Source organism: Oncorhynchus clarkii, chromosome 20 (assembly GCF_045791955.1).
Source record: "Oncorhynchus clarkii lewisi isolate Uvic-CL-2024 chromosome 20, UVic_Ocla_1.0, whole genome shotgun sequence".
NCBI classification, from domain to species: domain Eukaryota; kingdom Metazoa; phylum Chordata; class Actinopteri; order Salmoniformes; family Salmonidae; genus Oncorhynchus; species Oncorhynchus clarkii.
Window position 1 is genome coordinate 52,078,571 of NC_092166.1, and position 27,296 is coordinate 52,105,866.

A 27,296-nucleotide genomic window follows, 5' to 3' on the forward strand; every position below is an offset into this window, starting at 1 on the left:
GAAAATCTAATAAAATCAAATGCAATTGTAATAGTCGCATACAAATATTTATCAGATGTTATTGCGAGTGTAGCGAAATGCTTGTGTTCCTAGCTCCAACAGTGCAGTAGTAGCTAACAATTCACAATACACACAAATCTAAAAGTAAAAGAATGGAATAAAGAAATATAAACATTTTTGGATGAGCAATGTCGGAGTGGCATTGACTAAAATACAGTAGAATACAGTATATACATATGAAATGAGTAAAACAGAATGTACAGTGCCTTGCATAAGTATTCACCCCCTTGACATTTTTCCTATTTTGTTGCCTTACAACCTGGAATTAAAATGTATTTTTGGAGGGTTTGTATCATTTGATTTACACAACATTAGCTTTTTACAGACATAGCCTTTTCCTGACCAGAGTACCTTCTTCCATGTGTTTGGGGTGTCTCCCACATGCCTTTTGGCGAACACGAAACGTGTTTGCTTATTTTTCTCTTTAAGCAATGGCTTTTTTCTGGCCACACTTCCGTAAAGCCCAGCTCTGTGGAATGTACTGCTTCAAGTGGTCCTATGGACAGATACTCCAATCTCTGCTGTGTAGCTTCGCAGCTCCTTCAGGGTTATCTTTAGTCTCTTTGTTGCCTATCTGATGAATGTCCTCCTTGCATGTTCCTTGAGTTTTGGTGGGCGGCCCTCTCTTGGCAGGTTTGTTGTGGTGCCATATTCTTTCATTTTTTTATAATGGATTTCATAATGCTCCGTGGGATGTTCAAAGTTTCAGATATTTGTTTATATCCCAACGCTGATCTGTACTTCTCCACAACTTTGTCCCTGACCTGTTTGGAGAGTACCTTGGTCTTCATGGTGCCGCTTGCTTGTTGGTGCCCTTTGCTTAGTGGTGTTGCATACTCTGGGGCCTTTCGGAACAGGTCTATATATACACATACCTTAGTGTTCTTGGGTACAGGCATTATGGTGTTCTGCTTCAAACATGCTGGTATTACATACTCGGACAGGGAGAGTTTTGAAAATGTCAGTGAAGACACTTGCTAGTTGGTCAACGCATGCTCGCAGTACACGTCCTGGTACTCTGCCTGGCCCTGCGGCCTTGTGAATGTTGACCTGCCTAAAGGTCTTACTCACATTGGCTGCAGATAGGGTGATCACACAGTCTTCCGACACAGCTGGTACTCTAATGCATGTTTCATTGTTATTTGCCTCGAAGCGAGCATAGAAGTAGTTTAGCTCGTCCGGTAGGCTTGTGTCACTGGGCAGCTCACGCCTGTGCTTCCCTTTGTAGTCTGTAATGGTTTGCAGGCCCTGCCACATCCAACGAGTGTCAGAGCCGGTGTAGTACAACTTGTTCTTAGTTCTGTATTGATGCTTTGCCTGTTTGATGGTTCATCAGAGTGCATACGGAGGGCATAGTGGGATTTCTTCTAAGTCCCGCTTCTGGTTGGGGTATGTACTGTGGTAAACCGTAGGGTGTTGGGTTGAGCGTGCAGAAATTGACACATAGACAGGGAGGTTTTAGTCCGCAAAAACAACTTTACTAAGACAGAAAATAAACATAACAAAGAAAATCACTTCGGTTTAGCTCGGTCCTAATTCTCTACTGTCTCTCTCCGTTCCCTCTCGCGGTATGCCACCGTGCTCCTTTTATTTGGCCTCCACGGCTGTTTGGCACTTTCCTCTATTTACCTCAACTTAGAGCTGTCTGTGTCGGGGTGCCCAGCTCCCGTATTCCCAGCAGAGGGAGCCAACGTCGCCTCATGTACCTCCCCTCTATTACCATCCCCTGGGGTAGACCTCCTGGGATTCCACACACCCCTACCCTTAGCATACCTCCCTCCCAGTCAGAGCTAAGGGCTAGCTTTGCATCCCTCCGGGATAGGGTGTCCGCATTGCCGTGCTGGGCCCCCGACCTGTGGATGACAGAGAAAGAGAATCGCTGTAAGGACAGGAACCAGCAGGTGACACGGTCATTCGTGTCCTTATCTCTTGCCATCCAGACAAGGGGGCATGGTCAGTAATCAGGGTGAACTTCCTCCGGAGGAGGTAATACTTGAGGGTGCCCAGTGCCCACTTCACGGCGAGGCACTCCTTCTCGACAATTGAGTATTTTTTCTCCCTCGGTAGCAGTTTCCTGCTGACATACATGATGGGGTGCTCCTCGCCTTCCTGCTCTTGGGACAAAACGGCCCCTATCCCTGTGTAGACGCGTCTGTCTGGACCAGGAGGTTTTTTGAGGAGTCCGGAGTGACGAGTATCGGGTGCGAACATAGCGCATCCTTCAGGGCCTGAAACCCCACCTCTGTGTCCTCCGTCCATCGCACCATCTGGGGTAGTTGTGCCTTTGTTAAGTCTGTGAGGAGAGAAGCAATAGCAGCACAGTTATGTACAAATCTACTGTAGTACCCTGCTAACCCCAGGAATGACTTCCCCTGCTTCTTGGTTCGGGGGACCGGCCATCCCCTAATGGCAGCGATTGTTTTTTTCTTTCTTGGGATTCCACATTTCCCCTCCTGATCTGATAGCCCAGGTACTCCACCCCGGCGTAGCCCAGCTTGCACTTGTGGGTGTTCTCGGTCAGAACTGCATCCCTTTGTGCATCCACCACAGCCTGGTATCTACAAAGATGTGACTCCCAGCTGTCACTGTGCACAATTATGTCATCCAGATAAGCAGTGGCGTACTCACTGTGAGGCCACAGGACGCGGTCCATGAGGTGCTGAAAGGTCGCTGTTGCCCCATGGAGCCCGAAAGGCAGAACCCGGTAGTGGTATAGCCCCCCCGGGTGGAGAAGGCAGTCTTCTCCCGGTAGGCCGCTGCGAGTGGCACCTGCCAGTACCCCTTCTTCAGGTCCAAGGTGTCTTGTATCTTGCCATCCCCAAGTTGTCGATCAGTTCGTCCACCTGGAGCATGGGGTAGGCATCACATTTACTGACCTCGTTCAGGCCCCGGAAGTCATTACAGAAGCGAATGGTTCTGTCTTCTCTACTGTGGCTTGGTGTCGGTCTCTCCCTGTTCTCTCCCGCGGTGTGCCACCGTGCTCCTTTTATTTGGCATCCACGGCTGGTTGGCACTTTCCTCTAATTACCTCAACTTAGAGCTGTCAGTGTCGGGGTGCCCAGCTCCCATATTCCCAGCAGAGGGAGCTAACGTCGCCTCACGTACCTCCCCTCTATTACCATCCCCCGGGGTAGACCTCCTGGGATACCACAGTACGTAAAGTCAGTGTGGGGAAGACATCACCGGTGCACTTATTGAAGAAGCCAATGACCGATCTGGTGTACTCCTCAATGCCATTGGAGGAATCACGGAACATATTCCAGTCTGTGCTAGCAAAACAGTCCTGTAGCTTAGCATCTGCTTCATCTGACCACTTTTTATTGATCTTGTCATTGGTGCTTCCTGCTTTCATTTTTGATTCTAAGCAGGAATCAAGAGGATGTAATTATGGTCAGATTTGCCAAATGGAGGGCGAGGGAGAGCTTTGTATGCATCTCTGTGTGTGGAGTGTAGGTGGTCCAGAGTTATTTTCCCTCTGGTTGCACATTTAATATGCTGATAGAAACTTGGTAAAACTGATTTAAGTTTCCCTGCATTAAAGTCCCCGGCTACTAGGAGCGCCACCTCTGGGTGAACGTTTTCTTGTTTGCTTATGGCGGAATACAGCTCATTCAATGCTATCTTAATACCAGCCTCTGACTGTGGTGTTATGTAAACAGCTACAAAGAATATAGATGAAAACTCTCTCGGTAGGTAATGTGGTCTGCAGCTTATCATGAGAAACTCTACCTCAGGCGAGCAACAGCACGAGAATTCCTTAGATATTGTGCACCAGCTGTTATTTACAAAAATACATAGACCTCCACCCCTTGTCTTACCAGACACCACTGTTCTATCCTGTCGGTACATCGTATAACCAGCCAGCATTATGTTGATATTGTCGTCGTTCAGCCACGACTCCGTGACGCATAAGATGTTACAGTTTTTAATGTCCCGAGGGTAGTTTAATCTTCCCAATAACTCGTCCATTGTATTGTCCAAAGATTGCATGTTTGCTAGCAGAATTGAGGAAAGTGGGGGTTTATTCGATCACCTCTGACTTTTCAGCAGGCAGCCTGCTTTCCAGCTTCTCTTTCTCCGCCTCCTCTTCACGCAGATCACGGGGCTCTGATCCTGTTCCCGAGGGAGCCTTATATCCTCCGCCTCGGGCTCGTCAGAGTCTTCAAAGAAGAAAAGGGATTCTGCTAGTCCGTGGTGAGGAATTGCAGTCCTGATGTTTAGAAGTTATTTTCGGTCATAAGAGACAGTAGCGGCAACATTATGTTTAAAAATAGTAAAATAATAAGTTACAAACAAAACAGATAAACAAACAAATCAACACAATCTGCTGGGGGAACGTAAAATGTCTGCCTTCTTCTCCGGCGCCATCTTACTGTGTTTGCATTCCATTTCATGTATTCCGATTCTTGAATACATTGTAATGGACGCCTTTGATGTGTATTAAAATACTTTTTTAAAGGTTGTACTGAATATATGATGAGCTAATGCTAAGCTAATTGCTTGTTCGTTAATTACCCCTTCTTAACATGCATACTGCAAACAGATCCAAGTCATCTTGTCACATTTTCTTGTCTTTGGTTGACATGGAAAAACAAACATGGCAGCATAGACTTTTAGAAAAGGTTTTACTCAATTATTTTGATCAATGATGAGCTCACCCATGATGTAATACTTTGTAAATAGTAATCGCTATTATTTAATTCATTTTATGGATTCTGTCAGCCGAGAGTTAGCTAAATATGACCGCTTGTGTTAGCTCACTCTTTCCTCAGTGAGCACTAGGACTATGGTGGCCTACATTTTCCGATTTGGATGATAATGCTGTTGTTACTTTTGTGAATGTCTGAACAGCTACATCCCCCCAAAAACTGCTCACATTTAGGAAATACAGTTGTAAAGACTGTTTGTCAAAATGTTTCTGTGAAGAAAATGTGTGGCCAGCTCAAAATGAGCGTATGCTTCAGGGACCACTGTAGACCGATCACACCGGTTTACAGATATGCATAACAAATATTGATGTTCATCATCCCACTCAGCAGCAAACAGTACATGCATCACACGTGAATTTCACAACTATGAGCATTTTCACATATGAAATTGGCTACAATTGTTCGGTTCCTGGAGCGTTTGTGAGAATACCTGGTACCTTGTCCTGGATCTTAGACCTGCTACTCACGCAGGTCTAGGATTCGTTTCAGCCAAGGTTAGTTTGTGTTTCATACATACTTTATAGCACAGTTCAGGGTACCAAATACTCCAGGATCCAGCAGCATTCCCCAAGTGAGGATGGCTTTCACTTCAGCAGTAATAAATTCATGAACTTCTTTGAGGAAAAGATAATGATCATTAGAAAGTAAATTACGGACTTCTCCTTAAATCTGCATATTCCCCCAAAGCTCAGTTGTCCTGAGTCTGCACAACTCTGCCAGGACCTAGGATCAAGAGAGACACTCAAGTGTTTTAGTACTATATCTCTTGACACAATGATGAAAATAATCATGGCCTCTAAACCTTCAAGCTGCATACTGAACCCTATTCCAACTAAACTACTGAAAGAGCTGTTTCCTGTGCTTGGCCCTCCTATGTTGAACATAATAATGTCTCTCTATCCACCGGATGTGTACCAAACTCACTAAAAGTGGCAGTAATAAAGCCTCTCTTGAAAAAGCCAAACCTTGACCCAGAAAAGCTAAAAAACTATCGGCCTATATCGAATCTTCCATTCCTCTCAAACATTTTAGAAAAAGCTGTTGCGCAGCAACTCACTGCCTTCCTGAAGACAAACAATGTATACGAAATGCTTCAGTCTGGTTTTAGACCCCATCATAGCACTGAGACTGCACTTGTGAAGGTGGTAAATGACCTTTTAATGGCGTCAGGCCGAGGCTCTGCATCTGTCCTCGTGCTCCTAGACCTTAGTGCTGCTTTTGATACCATCGATCACCACATTCTTTTAGAGAGATTGGGAACCCAAATTGGTCTACACGGACAAGTTCTGGCCTGGTTTAGATTTTATCTGTCGGAAAGATATCAGTTTGTCTCTGTGAATGGTTTGTCCTCTGACAAATCAACTGTACATTTCGGTGTTCCTCAAGGTTCTGTTTTAGGGCCACTATTGTTTTCATTATATATTTTACCTCTTGGGGATGTCATTTGAAAACATAATGTTAACTTTCACTGCTATGTGGATGACACACAGCTGTACATTTCAATGAAACATGGTGAAGACATGGTGAAAATTGACATCGCTAGAAGCCTGTGTTTCAGATATGAGGAAGTGGATGGCTGCAAACTTTCTACTTTTAAACTCGGACAAAACAGAGATGCTTGTTCTAGGTCCCAAGAAACAAAGAGATCTTCTGTTGAATCTGACAATTAATCTTGATGGTTGTACAGTCGTCTCAAATAAAACTATGAAGGACCTCAACGTTACTCTGGACCCTGACCTCTCTTTTTACGAACATATCAAGGACAGCTTTTTCCATCTACATAACATTGCAAAAATCAGCAACTTTCTGTCCAAAAATGATGCAGAAAAATGAATCCATGCTTTTGTTACTTCTTGGTTAGACGACTGCAATGCTTTACTTTCTGGCTACCCGGATAAAGCACTAAATATACTTCAGTTAGTGCTAAATACGGCTGCTAGAATCCTGACTAGAACCAACAAATTTGATCATATTACTCCAGTGCTAGCATCCCTACACTGGCTTCCTGTTAAGGCAAGGGCTGATTTCAAGGTTTTACTGCTAACCTACAAAGCATTACATGGTCTTGCTCCTACCTATCTTTCCGATTTGGTCCTGCCGTACATACCTACACGTACGCTACGTTCACAAGACGCAGGACACCTAATTGTCCCTAGAATTTCTAAGCAAACAGCTGGAGGCAGGGCTTTTCCTATAGAGCTCCATTTTTATGGAATGGTCTGCCTACCCATGTGAGAGACGCGAACTCAGTCTCAACCTTTAAGTCTTTAATGAAGACTCCTCTCTTCAGTGGGTCATATGATTGAGTGTAGCCTGGCCCAGGAGTGTGAAGGTGAACGGAAAGGCTCAGGAGCAACGAACCGCCCTTGCTGTCTCTGCTTGGCCGGTTCCCCTCTCTCCATTGGGATTCTCTGCCTCTAAATAAATTCCTGTCCTGGTTGGCGCCCCCCCTTTGGTTGTGCCGTGGCGGAGATCTTTGTGGACTATACTCGGCCTTGTCTCAGGATGGTAAGTTGGTGGCTGAAGATATCCCTCTAGTGGTGTGTGGGGGGGGGGGGTGGTTGGGGTTATATCCTTCCTGTTTGGCCCTGTCCGGTGGTATCATCAGATGGGGCCACAGTGTCTCTCCTGACCCCTCCTGTCTCAGCCTCCAGTATTTATGCTGCAGTAGTTTGTGTCGGGGGGCTAGGGTCAGTTTGTTATATCTGGAGTACTTCTCCTTTCTTATCCGGTGTCCTGTGTGAATTTAAGTATGCTCTCTCTAATTCTCTCTTTCTCTCTTTCTTTCTCTCTCTCGGAGGACCTGAGCCCTAGGACCATGAATCAGGACTACCTGCCATGATGACTCCTTGCTGTCCCCAGTCCACCTGGCCATGCTGCTCCAGTTTCAACTGTTCTGCCTGCGGCTATGGAACCCTGACCTGTTCACCGGACTTGCAACCTGTCCCAGACCTGCTGTTCTCAACGATCTAGAGACAGCAGGAGCGGTAGAGATACTCTTACTGATCAGCTATGAAAAGCCAACTGACATTTACTCCTGAAGTGCTGACTTGCTGCACTCTCGACAACTACTGTGATTATTATTATTTGACCATGCTGGTCATTTATGAACATTTGAACATCTTGGCCATGTTCTGTTATAATTTCCACCCAGCACAGCCAGAAGAGGACTGGCTTCATAGCCTGGTTACTCTCTCGGTTTCTTCCTAGGTTTTGGCCGTTCTAGGGAGTTTTTCCTAACCACCGTGCTTCTACACCTGCATTGCTTGCTGTTTGGAGTTTTAGGCTGGGTTTCTGTACAGCACTTTGAGATATCAGCTGATGTAAGAAGGGCTATATAAATACATTTGATTTGAGGATCCAAATCATAAGGGGATAGGTGAATGCGTCCTATGAAATCTCTTATGTAGATTCAGATGTTTATTGATTTTGTTTATCATCAAGCAGTTATTGGTATCAGATGTGTGAATAATGTATAGATAGCTGTGTGGTGGGATTTTGTAGAGACATAAGACAACTATAACACAGACAGATAGACAGACAGAAAGACAGACAGACAGACCTTGAAGGTGAGGAAATTGAATTTCTCATAGTCCATGGCAGCGGAGTCCTCCACTAAGATGGTTACCTGGGCCTCATTGAGCACAGTCTGGGGAACCACCCGTAACATCCGCCCAGGACCAACAAGTCTGAGGTTGAATTTAGCATTGGACCCCTGCAGCACACAACACAGGAGACATTCATTAGGTCTCCCAGGGACTGGTCAGGATCGAGGGAAAGATGAATGATGCAAAGTACAGAGAGATCCTTGATGAAAACCTGCTCCAGAGAACTCAGGACCTCAGACTGGGGCCAAGGTTCACCTTCCAACAAGACAACCACCCTAAGCACACAGCCAAGACAACGCAGGAATGGCTTTGAGACAAGTCTCGAAATGTCCTTGAGTGGCCCAGCCAGAGCCCGGACTTGAACCCGATAAAACATCTCTGGAGAGACCTGAAAATAGCTGTGCAGCGACACTCCCCATCCAACCTGACAGAGCTTGAGAGGATTAACAGACAAGAATGGGAGAAACTCCCCAAATACAGATGTGCCAAGCTTGTAGCGTCATACACAAGAAGATTTGAGGCAGTAATCGCTGCCATAGGTGCTTCAACAAAGTACTAAGTAAAGGGTCTGAATACTTATGTAAATGTAATATTTAATATTTTTTTTATACATTTGCCCAAATTTCTAAACTATTTTTGTTTTGTCATTATGGGGTATTGTGTGTAGATTGATGAGGTGGAAAAAAACAATTTAATCAATTTTAGAATAAGGCTGTACCGTAAAAAAATGTGGAAACAATCTAGGGGTCTGAAAACTTTCCAAATGCACTGTGTGTGTCTATATATATATGTATATACAGTGGGGCAAAAAAGTATTTAGTCAGCCACCAATTGTGCAAGTTCTCCCACTTAAAAAGATGAGATAGGCCTGTAATTTTCATCATAGGTACTTTGGGGACAACTTTGGTGACACGAGGTGAGATCTTGCATGGAGCCCCAGACCGAGGGTGATTGACCGTCATCTTGAACTTCTTCCATTTTCTAATAATTGCGCCAACAGTTGTTGCCTTCTCACCAAGCTGCTTGCCTATTGTCCTGTAGCCCATCCCAGCCTTGTGCAGGTCTACAATTCTACAATTGTATCCCTGATGTCCTTACACAGCTCCCTGGTCTTGGCCATTGTGGAGACGTTGGAGTCTGTTTGATTGAGTGTGTGGACAGGTGTCTTTTATACAGGTAACGAGTTCAAACAGGTGCAGTTAATACAGGTAATGAGTGGAGAACAGGAGGGAATCTTAAAGAAAAACTAACAGGTCTGTGAGAGCCGGAATTCTTACTGGTTGGTAGGTGATCAAATACTTATGTCATAAAATAAAATGCAAATGAATTACTTAAAAATCATACAATGTGATTTTCTGGATTTTTGTTTTAGATTCCGTCTCTCACAGTTGAAGTGTTCCTATGATAAAAATGACAGACCTCTACATGCTTTGTAAGTAGGAAAACCTGAAAAATCAGCAGAGTATAAAATACTTGTTCTCCCCACTATACGTATTCTAGAGAATACAGACCATTTCTAATGGATATTTGGAGTTTTGTCCGGTCAAATTCTGAATCCAGGTGTGTCTTTTTGACATATATGACATTGGGATTATTCTGAATATCAAACATGAACAGGAAGTAGTTCCAGTAGTTTTTCCACGATTCATTTTCCCCACAGGGACTTTTAGAAACACTTTAAATAAGGGCTGTGTTTCGTGTAGGTTTACCCTGGAGTGACATTTTGATACGCGTGTAAATCTCTCATAAAGTCAAAACTATAATTTGGCCATTCAGGAACATTCAATGTTGTCTTCGTAAGCAACTCCAGTGTATATTTGGTCTAGTGTTTAAGGTTACTGTCCTGGTGAAATGTGAATTTCAGAAACACTTAAAATAAGGGCCGTGTTTCGTGTAAGCTTACCCTGCTGTGACATTTTGATAACCATTTAAATCTCTTTTGGACACGGTGAGATATCTAATTTGCATAAGTATTCACACCCCTGAGTCAATATTAGAATCACCTTTGGCAGAAATTACAGCTGTGAGTCTTTCTGGGTAAGTCTATAAGAACTTTGCTCACCTGGATTGTACAATATTTGCATGTTATTATTTTTTTTAATTCTTCAAGCTCTGTCAAGTTGGTTGATGATCATTGCTAGACGGCCATTTTCAAGTCTTGCCATAGATTTTCAACACGATTTAAGTCAAAACTGTAACTAGGCCACTCAGGAACATTAAATGTCATCTTGGTAAACAACTCCAGTGTATATTTGGCCTAGTGTTATAAGTTAATGTCCTGGTAAAAAGTAAATTAGTCTCCCAGTGTCTGTTGGAAAGCAGACTGAAGCAGGTTGTCCTTTAGGATTTTGCCTGTGGTTATTTTTATTCAGTTTCTGTTTATCCTAGAAAGTTCTCTATCCCTTGCCAATGACAAGCATACCCATAACATGATGCAGCCACCACCATGACGGAAAATATGAATTGGTACTGTGATGTGTTGTGTTGGATTTGCCCCAAGCATAACACTTTGTATTCAGGACTTCAAGTTTAAAAAAATGCCACATTTGCTGCAGTTTTAATTTAGTGCCTTATTGCAAACTGGATGCATGTTCTGGATTTTTTTAAATTTTGTACAGGCTTCCTTCTTGTCACTCTGTCATTTATGTTACTATTGTGGAGTATCTACAATGTTGTTGATCCATCCTCAGTTTTCTCCTATCACAGCCATTAAACTCTGTAACTGTTTTATAGCCACCATTGGCCTCATCGTGAAATCCTTTCCGGCAACTGAGTTAGGAAGGATGCCTGTATCTTTGTAGTGACTGGGTGTATTGATGCACCATCCAAAGTAATTAATAACTTCACCATGCCCAAAGGGATAATTGTTTTACCCATCTACCAATAGGTGCCCCTCTTTGCAAAGTATTGTAAAACCTCCCTGGTCTTTGTGGTTGAATCTGTGTTTGAAATTCACTACTCGACTGAGGGACCTTACAGATAATTGTGTGGGGTACAGAGGTGGGGTACAGAGATGACATAGTCATTCAAAAATCATGTTAAAACCTTTTAGAACCCATAGCAGCCGCGAATGGCATTGTTTTATAATTAATAATATCTGTGTCAGAATATGAGTTGGCCTACTGTATGTTATCTGGCTGTGGGCCATGCCATAGGCTATAGGCTTGTTCATTTAGCTGACAAGATATGCTCATAAGTCCCGTGCCAGTATTTTATATTATTTGATTATATAGTCAGAATATCATAATTTAAAATAATTTAACTTAGCTGGATAAAATAGAAAGGATATTTTTCTCATACTGGAGCAAGTGTGCATATGAAGTGGCTATGTTGAGCGTAAAAGTGATCATTTGAAACAGGTCCTATACACTAGATTCATTTTTTTTGGCAACTTTAGTTGTGAATGATACAAACCTTAGAATGACTTAGTAATCAAAACATACAGTATATGGGCTGCGACTGTAGGCTATTGACAATTTGAGAAAGTCACAAAAAAGCGTGCGCTCCGCTCTGTTCCTTGCCTTGTTCTCTAATCAAGTGATCATATTTTCACCCATCAGATAATTCTCAATATAATCATGTCTTTATTAATATGTATAATTACTTTTGATTTACAATGGCCCCATTATCAAATGGGCAGGAACAGGGGCAGGGGGAAAAATCAATGACTTCCGTATACACTTGAATAGCGAATGGAGGCCACTTTTCCGCTGGTTCATTTTTTATGCTACTTCAGTTTCATAGCAGAGTTGTGCTTAATATGAGCAGCTGAGAAATACATATAAGAACATATACTGCACTCCACGCATCAACCACTGTTTGAGGAGCAGCAGTTGAGCAGCAGTTGTGGTCAGTTGTGTAGTCAGTAGTTGTGTCGTCAGATGTCTGTTTGTGGTCAGAAGTTGTGCGGTTGTGGTCAGAAGGTGTGGTTAAGAGTTTTAGTCAATAGTTGTGTTCAGTAGTTGTGGTCAGTGATTGTGTTCAGTAGTTGTGTGGTTGTGTGGTTGTGTTCAGTAGTTGTGTGATTTGGTCAGTTATTGGGGTTGTGGTCAGTAGTTGTGTCGTTCAGAAAGTGTGGTTAGAAGTGGTGTACTTGTGGTCAGTAGTTGTGTGGTTTTGTTCAGTACTTGTGGTCAGTAGTTGTGGTCAGTAGTTATTGTTAGTAGTTTTGTCGTTGTGGTCAGTAGGTGTGTTGTCAGTAGCTGTGTGTTTGTGTTCAGTGGTTGTGATTATGGTCAGTAGTTGTGTGGATGTGTTCAGTAGTTGTGTGGATGTGGCCAGCTGGCTGTGGATGTGGTCAGTAGTTGTGTAGCTCAGTTTGTGTTGTTAGTAGTTGTGTGGTCTTGTTCAGTAGTTGTAGTTGTGGTCAGTAGTTATTGTTAGTGGATGTGTTGCTGTAGTCAGTAGTTGTGTTTTCAGTAGTTGTGTGTTTGTGTTCAGTGGTTGTGGTTATAGTCCATAGTCGTGTGGAAATGGTCAGTTGTTGTGTACAGTTATTGTGTTCAGTAGTTGTGTGGTTGTGATCAGTATTTATGTGGTCAGTAGTTGTGTGTTTGTGGCCAGCTGGTTGTGGTTGTGGTCAATAGTTGTGTGTTTGTGGTCAGCCATTGTGTCGTCAGAAGGGGTGCTCAGTAGTTGTGTGGTTGTGGTCAGTAGTTTGGGTCAGTAGTTATGGTCTGTAGTTATGTGGTGAGTAATTGTGTTCAGTAGTTGTGTGGCTGTGGTCAGTAATTGCAGTTGGTAGTTATGGTCTGGTGTTATGTGGCCAGTAGTTATTTGTATTTGGTTTAGCAGTTGTGTGGTTGTAGTCAGTAATTGTGGTCAGTAGTTGTGTTGTTGTGGTCAGTAGTTATGTGGTTTTTACAGTAATTTTGGTCAATAGTCGTGTGTTTGTGGTCAGTGGTTTTGGTTGTGGTCAGTAGTTGTGTGGTTAGTAGGTGTAGTTATCTGGTTATGGTCAGTGGTTGTGGTCCGTATTTATGTGGTTGTGTTTACTATATGTGTGGTTGTGGTCAGTAGTTGTGTGGTTGTGGTCAGTAGTTGTGGTCAGAAGTTAAGATCAGTGGTTGTCGTCAGTAGTTTTGGTGGTCAGTAGTTCTGGTCCGTAGATTTGCTTTGTGGTCTGCGGTTGTTGTCAGTAGTTGTTATTGTGGTTATTGTTATTGTTATTGTGGTAAGTAGTTCTGTGGTTGTGATCAGTGGTTGTGGTCAGTAGTTGTTTGGTCAAAGGTAGTCAGCAGTTGTAGTGCTCAGTAGTTATGGTCAATAGCTGTGTTTTTGTGGTCAGTTGTTGAGGTCACACGTTATGGTCAGTACTTGTGGTATGTTGGGGTGCTGGTGAGTAGGTAAGTGGTCAATATTTGTATGGTTGTGGTCAGTGGATGTGTGGTTGTGGTCAGTAGTTGTGAATGATAGTTTTGGTGTGAGTAGTTGTGTTCAGTAGTTGAGGTCGGTAGTTGTGGTCATATTGTGGTTAGTAGTCATAGTAGTCAATTGTTGGGGTAGCCAGGTGGAAAGCATTGCCAGCCGTAGAAAAATGCTTATTGAAATTCTCAATTATCGTGGATTTATCGGTGGTGACAGTGTTTCCTAGCCTTTCCTAGCCAGCTGGGAGGAGGTGCTCTTATTCTCCATGGACTTTAGTGTCCCAGAACTTTTTGGAGTTTGTGCTACAGGATGCAAATGTCTGTTTGAAAAAGCTAGCCTTTGCTTTCCTAACTGCCTGTGTATATTCCTAACTTCCCTGAAATGCTGAATATAGCGGGGCCTGTTTGATGCTAATGCACTACGCCACAGGATGTTTTTGTGCTGGTCAAGGGCAGTCAGGTCTGGAGTGTACCAAGGGCTATATTTGTTCCTGGTTCTACTTTTTTTGAATGGGGCATGCTTATTTAAGATGGTGAGGAAATCACTTTTAAAGAATAACCAGGCTCCTCTACTGACGGAATGAGGTCAATATCCTTCCAGGATACCCGGGCCAGGTCGATTAGAAAGGCCTGCTCGCTGAAGTGTTTTAGGGAGCGTTTGACAGTGATGAGGGGTGGTCGTTTGACCGCAGAATCATTTCGGATGCAGGCAATGAGGCAGTGATCCCTGAGATCCTGGTCGAAGATAGCAGAGGTGCATTTGGAGGGCAGGTTGGTTAGGATGGCATCTATGAGGGTGCCTGTGTTTACGGATTTAGGGTTGTACCTGGTAGGTTCATTGATAATTTGTGTGAGATTGAGGGCATCAAGCTTAGATTGAAAGATGGCCGAGGTGTTAATAATGTGCCTGTTTAGGTCACCTAACAGCACGAGCTCTGAAGACAGATGGGGCAATCAATTCACATATGGTGTCCAGGGCACAGCTGGGAGCAGAAGGTGTTCTAGGAGGTCACCGCATGTGTGGGAGGTGGAACTAAAGGGTTAGCTAAGGCTTATTGATTAGGGCTAGAGGCTCTACAATGAAATAAGCCAATAATCACTAACCAAAACAGCAATCGACAAGGAATATTGACATTAGGGAAAGGCATGCGTATCCGAGTGATAATAAGGGTCGAGTGAATAGCTCAGTGGGCTGAAGACATGACAATTCCGATAGCTAACAGGCCGGGGCTTGAGCCAATCAGTTGTGTTTTGACAAGGTAGGGGAGGTATACAGAAGATAACCCTATTTGGTAAAAGACCAAGTCCATATTATGGCAAGAACAGATCAAATAAACAAAGACAAACAACAGTCCCTCATTACTTTAACTTCTTCGGGGTAGGGGGCAGTATTCAGAAGTTTGGATGAATGAGGTTCCCAAAGTAAACTGACAGGCCTAGAAGCTAGGATATAATTGGTAGAATTGGATAGAAAACACTCTAAATTTTCCAAATTTTTAAAATAATGTCTGTGAGTATAACAGAACTGCTATAGCAGGCGAAAACCAGAGGAAAATCTATCCGGAAAAATAATTTTTGGATGTTTCACCATTTACAATGCCTGTCTATGGGGAAATCAATGGAATACCTCCCAGATTGCACTTCCTATGCCTTCCAATAGATGTCAACAGTCTTTAGAAAGAGTTTCAGGCTTGTTTTTGAAAAATTAGCTAGAATTTGTAGTTTTTCTAAGTAGCGCCCATTTTGGCTGTAGTGTTGTGGCGCGCGTAGATGAGGGTGCGCACTTTGTTATTTATCGCCGGTAATGAACATACTATTCTCCATCTTAAATGTTATAGTTTATTTCCATATTAGGGTACCTGAGGATTGATTAGAAACTTTGTTTGACTTGTTTGGACGAAGTTTATTGGTAACCTTTGTGATTAATTTGTATGCATTTTGAACGAGGGAAACTGGTGGATTACTGAGTCAAGCGCGCCAGCTAAACTGACTTTTTTGGGATATAAAGAAGGACTTTATCGAACAAAACAACCATTTGTGATGTAGCTGGGACCCTTGGGATTGCAAACAGAGGAAGATCTTCAAAGTTAAGTGATTTATTTTATCGCTATTTCTGACTTTCGTGTGCTTTCTCTGCTTGCTTGGAAAATGTTTTTAATGCTTTTGAATGCGGGGCGCTGTCCTCAGATAATCGCATGGTATGCTTTCGCCGTAAAGCCTTTTTTAAATCTGACAAAGTGGCTGTATCAACAAGAAGTTCAGCTTTTGACTGATGTATAACACTTGCATGTTTAATATTCCGAATGTTGTATTTTGAATTTCGCTCTCTGCAATTTCACCGGATGTTGGCCAGATGGGACGCTAGCGTCCCACTTAAGATGTAGGACATGAAAATCAGTCAATGCAGAAAATGTTAAAAACTTTAAAAGTGTATTCAATTGCAGTCGCAAAAACCATCAAGCGGTGTGATGAAACTGGCTCTCATGAGCACTGCCACAGGAAAGGAAGACAAAGCAGTTACCTCTGCTGCAGAGGATAAGTTCATTACAGTTGCCAGCCTCAGAAATTGCAGCCCAAATACATGCTTCACAGAGTTCAAGGAACAGACACATCTCAACATCAACTGTTCAGATGAGACTGCGTGAATCAGGCCTTCATGGTCGGAATGCTGCAAAGAAACCACTTCTAATGGACACAAATAAGAAGAAGAGGCTTGCCTGGGCCAAGAAACATGAGCAATGGACATTAGACCGGTGGAAATCTATCCTTTGGTCTGATGTGTCCAAAATTGAGATTTTTGGTTCCATCTGCCGTGTCTTTGTGAGACGCAGAGTAGGTGATCGGATGATCTCCTCGTGTGCGGTTACTACCAAGAAGCATGGAGGAGGAGGTGTGATGTTGCTTTGCTGGTGACACTGTGTTTTATTTAGTATTCAAGGCACACTTCACCAGGATGGCTACCACAGCATTCCGCAGCGATACGCCACCCCATCTGGTTTGCGCTTAGTTGGACTATCATTTATTTTTCAACAGGGCAATGACCTAACACACCTCCAGGCTGTGTAAGGGCTATTTGACCAAGAAGGAGAGTGGTGGAGTGCTGCATCAGATGACCTGGCCTCCAAAATCACCCAACCTCAACCCATTTGTGATGGTTTGAGATGAGTTGGGCAGCAGAGTGAAGGAAAAGCAACCAACAAGTGCGCAGCATATGTGGGAACCCCTTCAAGACTGTTGGAAAAGCATTCCAGGTGAAGCTGGTTGAGATAATTCCAAGAGTGTGCAAAGCTATCAGCAAGCTATCATCATTCAAAGTATTGATGTTGTCACATTCTGACCTTAGTTTCTTTGTTATGTTTTGTTTTAGTATGGTCAGGGTGTGAGTTGGGTGGGTAGTCTATGTTCTTTTTTCTATCCAGGGGTGTTTTGACTGTACAATGTGGGAGGTATTTGAGGACAGCAGCTCTGAGCTGGATGAACTCACAGATATTATTTCAGACTATGTAAACTTCTGTGTTGAGTCAGTTGTGCCTACTAAGACCTGTACAATCTTCCCTAACAACAAGCCTTGGGTATCAAAACATCTAAAATCACTACTTGATAGGAAGAAGGCGGTTTATGCTGGGGGTGATAGACAGGCTTTAAGAGAGATCAAAAGACAGATACTGGTGGACAAGTAGGCATACAAGCAAAGGGTGGAGAGGACCCTCTCCTCAGGAAATGCAAGGGTGGCCTGGCAAGGGATTAAATCCATGGCTAGTGCCCCCCATATAGGCAGGGGAAAAACCAGTGCTGACCTTGGGGGATATGAGGGCCAGAACATGGCTAATGACCTGAATGTTTCCTTCTCAAGATTTGAATCAGACAACTTCGTGTTGGAGGTAAAACAAATGGAAGCATCATTACAAATGTTTGAGAGAGTTGTTGTCCAACAGTCTGATGTTCTAAAGTTGTTCAGGGGATGTAACACATACAAAAGCCCAGACTAAATACGTGGATATGTGTTAAAGCACTGTGCTGAACAACTGGCTGGTGTTTTTACAGACATTTTCCAATCCTCACTCGACCAGCAACACGTGCCAGTATTGTGGAAAAACGTAATAATTATACCAATTCCTAAAGCATCTAATCCCACTGTGCTGAATGACTACCACCCTGTCGCCTTGACATCCTTAGTAATGAAATGCCTTGAGAAAATTGTGAAAAGTCATATTCTCAGTGTCACCCAGAAGCTCCTTGACCCATTTCAGTTTGCCTATCAGCCTAGCAGAGGAGTTGATGATGCCATTCTTACCCTCCTTAACATGGTCTATAGACATCTAGAGGGGGCCAAATCCCATCTCAGGGTTCTGTTTGTTGACTTTTCTTCTGCCTTCAACACAATCCAGCCTTACATTCTGGCACAGAGACTCATTCGGGACTTCTCTTTAGATGGGGGGCTGGTTTTGCGGCTGTTGGACTTCCTGAGCCAACTATCACAGCGAGTCAAAATAGGTCCCCATGTGTCGGATATACGCAATACCAACACAAGCTCTCCTCAGGGATGTGTTTTGTCCCCACTTCTGTACATCTTGTACACTAATAGTTGTACTAGTTCCCATACTGACAGACACCTCGTTAAGTTCGCTGATGACACTGCCTTGATCAGCCTGTTGCATGATGATGAGGAACATCATGGCCCGGTCCTAGATGACTTTGTAGAGTGGTGTGAGGAATCACACTTGGTCCTCAATACCAACAAGACCAAAGAGATGTGCATAGACTTCAGGAAGCGTACAATATAGAATATAGAAAAATTGTAGAGGAATATAAATATCTGGGTGTCCTTTTGGACAATAAGCTTCAGTGGAGTAAATGTACAGACCTGATCTACAAAAATAGCCAACAGAGACTGTACTTTCTAAAAAAGTTGGGTTCTATTAATATAGACTGTACTATACTGACTCTGTTTTACAAATTCTTTTTTGAGAGTATTTTAACTTTTTGTATTGTTTGTTGGTTTGGCAATGCCACTGTCAGCCAGAGAAACATGCTGAAAAGGATTATTACCACAGCAAGCAAGGTACTTGGAGTCAAACAGACAGGCCTGGATGAGATCTTTAAGGTCAGGGCCCTCTGTAAGGCTCACAAAATCATTTTAGACCCAAGTCACCCCCTGTACCTGGACTTTGAATTACTCCCATCTGAGCGCAGGTATAGGGCACTCCTCAGCAGGAAAAATAGAACGAGACAATCATTTGTGCCAGGTGTGATATCCTTCCTAAATAGCTCGGGCGAATGTTCCCATTGACTCCGTAAGGCCAGCAGGCTAGTCTTTTCTTCTTTTTTATTTCATGTTTTACTTTTATTATTTCTTACTATTATTATTTTTTTGGTGCGTAACTGTTATGAACGTTGTATTGTCAATTTTGTTTTGTATTTAAACGGCACTTTAAATGTGTACATGACACTGCAACAACATTTCCCCATGGGGACAATAAAGTCAGTAAATAAGTAAGTAAGTAAGTAGTTTTGGTCAGTAATTGTGTAGTCAGTCATTGTGTGGTTGTGGTCAGTAGGTGTGTGGTTCTGATCAGTAAATGTGGTCAATAGTTGTGTGGTCATGATCAGTAGTTGTGGTCATTAGTTGTGTGGTCATTGGTAGTCAGTAGTTGTGGTCATTAGTTTTGGTCAGTATATGTCAGTATTTTTAGTAAGTAGGTGTGGTCAGTAGTTATATCCATGAGTCGTGCTAGTGTGGTCAATCGTTTTTGGCCAGTGATTTCTGTCAGTGGTTGTGGTCATTAGTTATGGTCAGTAGTGGTCAGTAGTTATAGCCATTAGTTGTGCTGCTGTGGTCAATCGTTTTTGGTCAGTACTTGTGGGCAGTAGTTGTAGTCAGTAGTTGTGTGGTTGTGGTCAGGCAGCTCCTGGCTGACTGACGGCTCTGGCAGGTCCTGGCTGACTGACGGCTCTGGCAGGTCCTGGCTGACTGACGGCTCTGGCAGGTCCTGGCTGACTGACGGCTCTGGCGGCTCAGGACAGACTGGCGGCTCAGGACAGACTGGCGGCTCTGGCGGCTCAGGACAGACTGGCGGCTCTGGCAGCTCAGGACAGACTGGGGGCTCTGGCGGCTCAGGACAGACTGGCGGCTCTGGCGGCTCAGGACAGACTGGCGGCTCTGGCAGCTCTGGCGGCTCAGGACAGACTGGCAGCTCTGGCGGCTCAGGACAGACTGGCGGCTCAGGCGGCTCAGGACAGACGGGAGACTCTGGCGGCTCAGGACAGACGGGAGAGTCTAGCGGCTCAGGACAGATGGGAGACTAGCAGCTCAGGACAGACGGGAGACTCTAGCAGCTCAGGACAGACGGGAGACTCTAGCAGCTCAGGACAGACGGGAGACTCTAGCAGCTCAGGACAGACGGGAGACTCTAGCAGCTCAGGACAGCCCGAAGCACCTGTAGGGAGGAGACAGAGAGACAGCCTGGTGCGTGGGGCTGCCACAGGACCCACCAGGCTGGGGAGACCTCCAGGAGGCTTGGTGTTAGGAGGAGGCATCTGATGGACAGGCTGTGGGGGAGCACTGGAGCTCTGGTGCACAGCCTTGGCACCACTCCCCCAGGCTGGATAACTACTCTAGCCTGGGCACTCCAGAGTGCAGGCAGGTTGAACCAGGCTATGGGTAAGCACTGGAGATCTAGTGCCTACTACGCGCACCTCTCCCTTAGGCTTCACTCCCACATTTGCCCGGCACGAGCGGAGCGCAGGCATAGGACGCACTGCACCCTCCCAGCGCCCTGCACCCTCCCAGCGCCCCGGAGACGCAGCACGCAGAGCCGGCGCAGGATACCCTGGACCGAATTGAAAAAACTGAACACTACAAAACAACAAAATGACAACCGTGAAGCCCACTCAGATCACACCCTGACCATACAAAACATAGAAACATACAAAGCAAACTATGGTCAGGGCGTGACAATATGTACATAAAGTTATATGAATGAGTGATGGTACAGAACGGCATAGGAAAGATGCAGTAGATGGTATCGAGTACAGTATATGCATATGAGATGAGTAATGTAGGGTACGTAAACAAAGTGGCACAGTTTAAAGTGGCTAGTGATATATGTATTACATAAAGATGCACAGTACAGTATATACATATACATATGAGATGAGTAATGTAGGGTATGTAAACATTACATTAAGTGGCATTGTTTAAAGTCGCTAGTGATACATTTTTCCATCAATTTCCATTATTAAAGTGGCTGGAGTTGAGTCAGTATGTTGGCAGCAGCCACTCAATGTTAGTGGTGGCTGTTTAAGGCCTTGAGATAGAAGCTGTTTTTCAGTCTCTCGGTCCCTGTACCTGTACTGACCTCGCCTTCTGGATGATAGCGGGGTGAACAGGCAGTGGCTCGGGTGGTTGTTGTCCTTGATGATCTTTATTACCTTCCTGTGACATCGGGTGGTGTAGGTGTCCTGGAGGGCAGGTAGTTTGCCCCCGGTGATGCGTTGTGCAGACCTCACTACCCTCTGGAGAGCCTTACGGTTGTGGGTGGAGCAGTTGCCATACCAGGCGGTGATACAGTCCGACAGGATGCTCTCGATTGTGCATCTATAGAAGTTTGTGAGTGCTTTTGGTGAGAAGCCGAATTTCTTCAGCCGCCTGAGGTTGAAGAGGCGCTGCTGCGCCTTCTTCACAACGCTGTCTGTGTGGGTGGACCAATTCAGTTTGTTCCCAATGTGTACGCTAAGGAACTTAAAACTTACTACCCTCTCCACTACTGTCCCGTCGATGTGGATAGGGGGGTGCTCCCTCTGCTGTTTCCTGAAGTCCACAATCATCTCCTTTGTTTTGTTGACGTTGAGTGTGAGGTTATTTTCCTGACACCACACTCCGAGGGCCCTCACCTCCTCCCCGTAGGCCATCTCGTTGTTGTTGGTAATCAAGCCTACCACTGTGGTGTCGTCCGCAAGCTTGATGATTGAGTTGGAGGCGAGCATGACCACGCAGTCGTGGGTGAACAGGGAGTACAGGAGAGGGCTCAGAACACACCCTTGTGGGGCCCCAGTGTTGAGGATCAGCGGGGTGGAGATGTTGTTACCTACCCTCACCAACTGGGGACGGCCCGTCAGGAAGTCCAGTACCCTCACAGGGCGGGGTCGAGACCCAGGGTCTTGAGCTTAATGACAAGTTTGGAGGGTACTATGGTGTTAAATGCTGAGCTGTAGTTGATGAAAAGCATTCTCACATAGGTATTCCTCTTGTCCAGATGGGTTAGGGCAGTGTGCAGTGTGGTTGCGATTGCGTCGTCTGTGGACCTATTGGGGCGGTAAGCAAATTGGAGTGGGTCTAGGGTGTCAGGTAGGGTAATATGGTCCTTGACTAGTCTCTCAAAGCACTTCATGATGACGGAAGTGAGCGCTACGGGCGGTAGTCATTTAGCTCAGTTACCTTAGATTTCTTGGGAACAGGAACAATGGTGTCCTTCTTGAAGCATGTGGGAACAGCAGACTGGGATAAGGTTTGATTGAATATGTCCGTAAACACACCAGCCAGCTGGTCTGCGCAAGCTCTGAGGACACGGCTGGGGATGCCGTCGGGGCCTGCAGCCTTGCGAGGGTTAACACGTTTAAATGTTTTACTCACGTCGGCTGCAGTGAAGGAGAGTCCGCAGGTTTTGGTAGCGGGCCATGTCCTCAAAACGAGCAAAAACAAAAAAGTTATTTAGTCTGTCTGGGAGCAAGAATCCTGGTCCTCGACGGGGCTGGTTTTCTTTTTGTAATCCGTGATTGACTGTAGACCCTGCCACATACCTCGTGTCTGAGCCGTTGAATTGCGACTCTACTTTGTCTCTATACTGACGCTTCGCTTGTTTGATTGCCTTGCGGAGGGAATAGCTACACTGTTTGTATTCGGTCATGTTTCCGGTCACCTTGCCCTGGTTAAAAGCAGTGGTTCGCGCTTTCAGTTTCGCGCGAATGCTGCCATCAATCCACGGTTTCTGTTTTGGGAATGTTTTAATCGTTGCTGTGGGTATAACATTGTGAATGCACTTTATAATGAACTCGCTCACCGATTTAGCGTATTCGTCAATGTTGTTGTTGGGTGCAATGCGGAACATATCCTAATCCACATGATCGAAGCAGTCTTGAAGCGTGGAATCAGATTGGTCGGACCAGCGTTGAACAGACCTGAGTGCAGGAGCTTCTTGTTTTAGTCTCTGTCTATAGGCTGGAAGCAACTAAATGGAGTCGTGGTCAGCTTTTCCGAAAGGAGGGCGGGGGAGGGCCTTATATGCGTCGCGGAAGTTAGAATAACAATGCACAACGGCAAGGAAGAATTTTGGACCTTTCCTTTTTACAAACCTGTTTCAGTTCAGAAATATTCTTGGGATGTCTGGTGTGAACTGCTCCTGAGGTCAAGCTACATCATCTCAATCGGATTAAGGTCAAGACTCTGACTGGACCACTCCAGAAGGCATATTTTTTTTCTGTTGAAGCCATTTTTTTGTTGATTTACTTCTGTGTTTTGGGTCACTGTCCTGTTGCATCACCCAACTTTTGTTGAGCTTCAATTGGCAGACAGCCTTACATTCTCTTGCAAAATGTCTTGATCAACGTAAGAATTCATTTTTCCTTCGATGATAGCAAGCTGTCCAGGCCCTGAGGCAGCAAAGCAGCCCCAAACCATGATGCTCTCTCCACCATATTTTACAGTTGGGATGAGGTTTTGATGTTGGTGTGCTGTGCTGTGCCTTTTTTTCGCCACACATAGTGTTTGTTGTGTTTTCCTTCCAAACAACTCAACTTAAGTTTAATTTGTCCACAGAATATTTTACCTGTAGCGCTGTGGAACATCCAGGTGCTCTTTTGTGAACTTCAGACGTGCAGCAATGTTTTTTTGGACAGCAGTGGCTTCTTCCATGGTGTCCTCCAATGAACACCATTCTTGTTTTAGTATTTTACAAGAATGTTAGAATGTTCAAGAGATTTTTGTAAGTCTTTAGCTGACACTAGGATTCTGCCTAACCTCACTGGTGCATTCTGCGCTGTGCTCTTGCAATCATCTCTGCAGAATGGCCACTCCGAGGGAGAGTAGCAACAGTGCTGAACTTTCTCCATTTATAAACAATTTGTCTTACTGATGAACATCAAGGCTTTTATCAAGATTTATGCTTGATTTAGGATCTCTTTTGTTCAAGGCATGGTTCACATCAGGCAATTCTTCATGTGAATAGCAAACTCACATTTTGTGAGTGTTTATTATATTGCAGTGCAGCTCTAACCAACATCTACAATCTCGTCTCATTGATTGGACTTCAGGTTAGCTGACCCCTGACTCCAATTAGCTTTTGGAGAAGTCGTTAGTCTAGGGGTTCACATACTTTTTCCAACCTACATTGTGAATGTTTAAATTATGTATTCAATATAGACAACAAAAATACAATTATTTGTGGGTTATTAGTTTAAGCACACCGTGTTTTGTCTATTGTTGTAAACTAAAGGAACATTTTTTGACCAATTTATGTAGAAATCCAGGTAATTCGAAAGGGTTCACATATTTTTATTGCAACTGTGGATGAAAAGTTTTGTCACAACTTCCGTCGAAGTTGGTCCCTCAGTGTAGTCAGCACTGATCCATTTTTTATTTTCCATTGGTTTTGTCTTGTCTTGCTTCACACCCAGTTCCAATCTCATCAATAACATGTTGTGTATTTAATCCTCTGTTTCCCCTCATGTCCATGTCGGATATTGTTTTATTGTATGTGATTGTGCTAGTATGTGTTGGTGTGGGACGGGTTTTTGTACCCACTTTGTTATTTTATATATTTAGTTTTTTGGAGTTTGGTCAGCACTTATTAAACGACTCCGTTTATACCAAGTTCGTTCTCCTGCGCCTGACTTCCCTGCCACCAACACGCAACCAAAGCTAGTGCTAATCAGAGCTAGCTAGCTACGCCCAAGACCAGAGCTGGACCAGAGCTAGTGCAGACCAGAGCAGTCGTTGTGGCCATTAGTTGTGGTCAGTAGTTGTGGTCAACAGTTGTGTTGTTTTGGTTATTAATTGTGTGGTTCAGTAGTTTTGTGGTCAGTAATTCTGTGGTTGTGGTCAGTAGTTGTGGTCAGTAGTTTTGGTTTGTAGTTGTGTGGTTCTGTAGTTGTGGTCAGTTTCATGGTTGTGGTCAGTAGTTGTGGTCAGTAGTTCCGTGGTTGTTGTCAGTAGCCGTGTGGTTGTGGTTGGTAGCTGTGGTCGTATTGTGGTCTGTAGCGGTCAGTAGTTGTGGTCAGTCATTTTGTGGTTGTGGTCAGAGGTTGCGTGGTTGTGGTATTTAGTTGTGTTGTTTAGTAGTTGTGTGGTCAGTAGCTGTGATCAGTACTCATGGTCTGTAGTTGTGTGGTTGTGTTCAGTAATTGTGGCCAGAGCTTTTGCCAGATCATTTGAATGTTCATTACTCTAACATAAGCCGCCTCCAACGTCGTTAAGATAATTTTGCAGTACGTCCAACCGGCCTCAAAACCGTGTGTAACCAGGTCAGGACCTCAACATCCAGCTTCTTCACCTGCTGGATCGTCTGAGAACAGCCAAACAGACAGCTGATGAAACTGGGGGTTTGCACAACTGAATAATTTTTGCACAAACTGTCAGAAACCATCTCAGGGAACCTCACCTACGTGGTCGTCGTCCTCAACAGTGTCTTGACCTGACTGCAGTTCAGAGTCGTAATCGACTTCAGTGAGCAAGTGCTCACCTTCGATGGCCACTGGCACAGATTAATCCCTTTTTCAACTGTACCGGGCAGATGGCAGACAGTTATGGTATGGGCAGGTATAAGCTACGGACAATGACACAATTGCATTTTATCGATGGCACTTTGAATGCACAGAGATACCGTGACGAGATCCTGAGGCCCATTGCCGTGCCATTCATCCACCGCCATCACCTCATGTTTCAGCATGGTAATGCACGGCCCCACGTCGCAAGGATCTGTACACCATTCTTGGAAGCTGAAAATGTCTCAGTTGTTCCATGGCCTGCATACTTACCAGAGATGTCACCCATTGAGCACGTTTGGGATGCTCTGGATCGACATTGAAGAGGAGTGAAACAACATTCCACAGGCCACAATCAAAAGCCTGTTTATGAAAGGAGATGTCTTGCTCTGCATGAGACAAATGCAGTTCACACCATATAGTGACTGGGTTTCTAATCCACGCCCTTACTTTTTTTAAGGTACAGTATCTGTGATCAACAGATGCATATCTGTTTACCCAGTGATGTGAAATCCATAGATTAGGACCTAATGAATTTATTTAACTTTTTATGGCTGCAGGGGCAGTATTGAGTAGCTTGGATGAAAAGGTGCCCATTGTAAACGGCCAGCTCCTCAGTCTCAGTTGCTAATATATGCATATTATTATTAGTATTGGATAGAAAACACTCTGAAGTTTCTAAAACTGTTTGAATTATGTCTGTTAGTATAACAGAACTCATTTTGCAGGCAAAAACCTGAGAAATTACACTTCCTGTTTGTATTTTTCTGGGGGTGGCAGATTTTCAACCAAGCTCTCATTGAAATTACAGCGAAATATGGATGAGTTTTTACTTCCCACGCCTTCCACTAGACGTCAACAGTCAATAGAGCTTTGTCTGATGACTCTAATGTGAAGGGGGGTCGAATGAGACAGTGGGATATGGGTCATGTTGAACTTCCTAAGGCTTCCACTAGATGTCAACCGTTGTTTCAGGCTTCTCATGTGAAGGGGGGCTGGATGGGAGCTGTTTGACTAAGGGGTCTGCCAGCAGCCTCGTTCTCAGTCACGCGCATTTCACATAAGAGGTATTTCTAGTTCCATTGCTTTTCTACAGAGAATAGAATTCTCCAGTTGGAACATTATTGAACATTTATGATAAAAACATCTTAAAGATTGATTCAAAACTTAGTTTGACAAGTTTCTTTGACCTGTAATATAACTTTTTGAACTTTGACCTGAACGTGATTTTGGATTTGTTTACCAAACGCCCAAACAAAAGAAGCTATTTGGACATAAATGGACATAAATGATGGACATTATCGAACAAAACAAGCATTTATTGTGGAACTGCGATTCCTGGGAGTGCATTCTGATGAAGATCATCAAAGGTAAGTTAATATTTATAATGCTATTTATGACTAATGTTGACTGCGCAACATAGCGGATATTTATTTTGGTTGTTTTGGGCTCTGAGCGCCGTTCCCAGATTATACTTTTTCCGTAAAGTTTTTTTTAAATCTGACACAGCGGTGGCATTAAAAAGTTCTATGAAAAACACTTGAATTTTCATCAACATTAATAATGAGTATTTCTGTGAATTCATGTGGCTCTCTGCAATATCATTGCATGTTTTGGAACTACTGAACATAACACGCCAATGTAAAATAAGATTTGTGGATATAAATATGAACTTTACCGAACAAAACATACATGTATTGTGTAACATGAAGTCCTATGAGTGTCATTTGATGAAGATCATCAAAGGTTAGTGATTAATTTTATCTCTATTTGTGCTTTTTGTGACTCCTCTCCTT

The 27,296-nt window shown here is 44.0% G+C and overlaps 1 protein-coding gene across 3 annotated transcripts in view; it reads right to left on the reverse strand.

Moving 5' to 3' along the window:
• The window catches only part of LOC139376485 (cadherin-related family member 1a-like), a 160,936-nt gene that overhangs the window by 58,860 nt on the left and 74,780 nt on the right, over nt 1-27,296 (reverse strand). For all 3 annotated transcript variants that reach the window (XM_071119120.1, XM_071119119.1, XM_071119121.1), the window contains one exon: nt 8,332-8,484. In XM_071119120.1, coding sequence (XP_070975221.1) covers nt 8,332-8,484 — 153 coding nt within the window. The remainder of the gene's footprint in view (nt 1-8,331; nt 8,485-27,296) is intronic.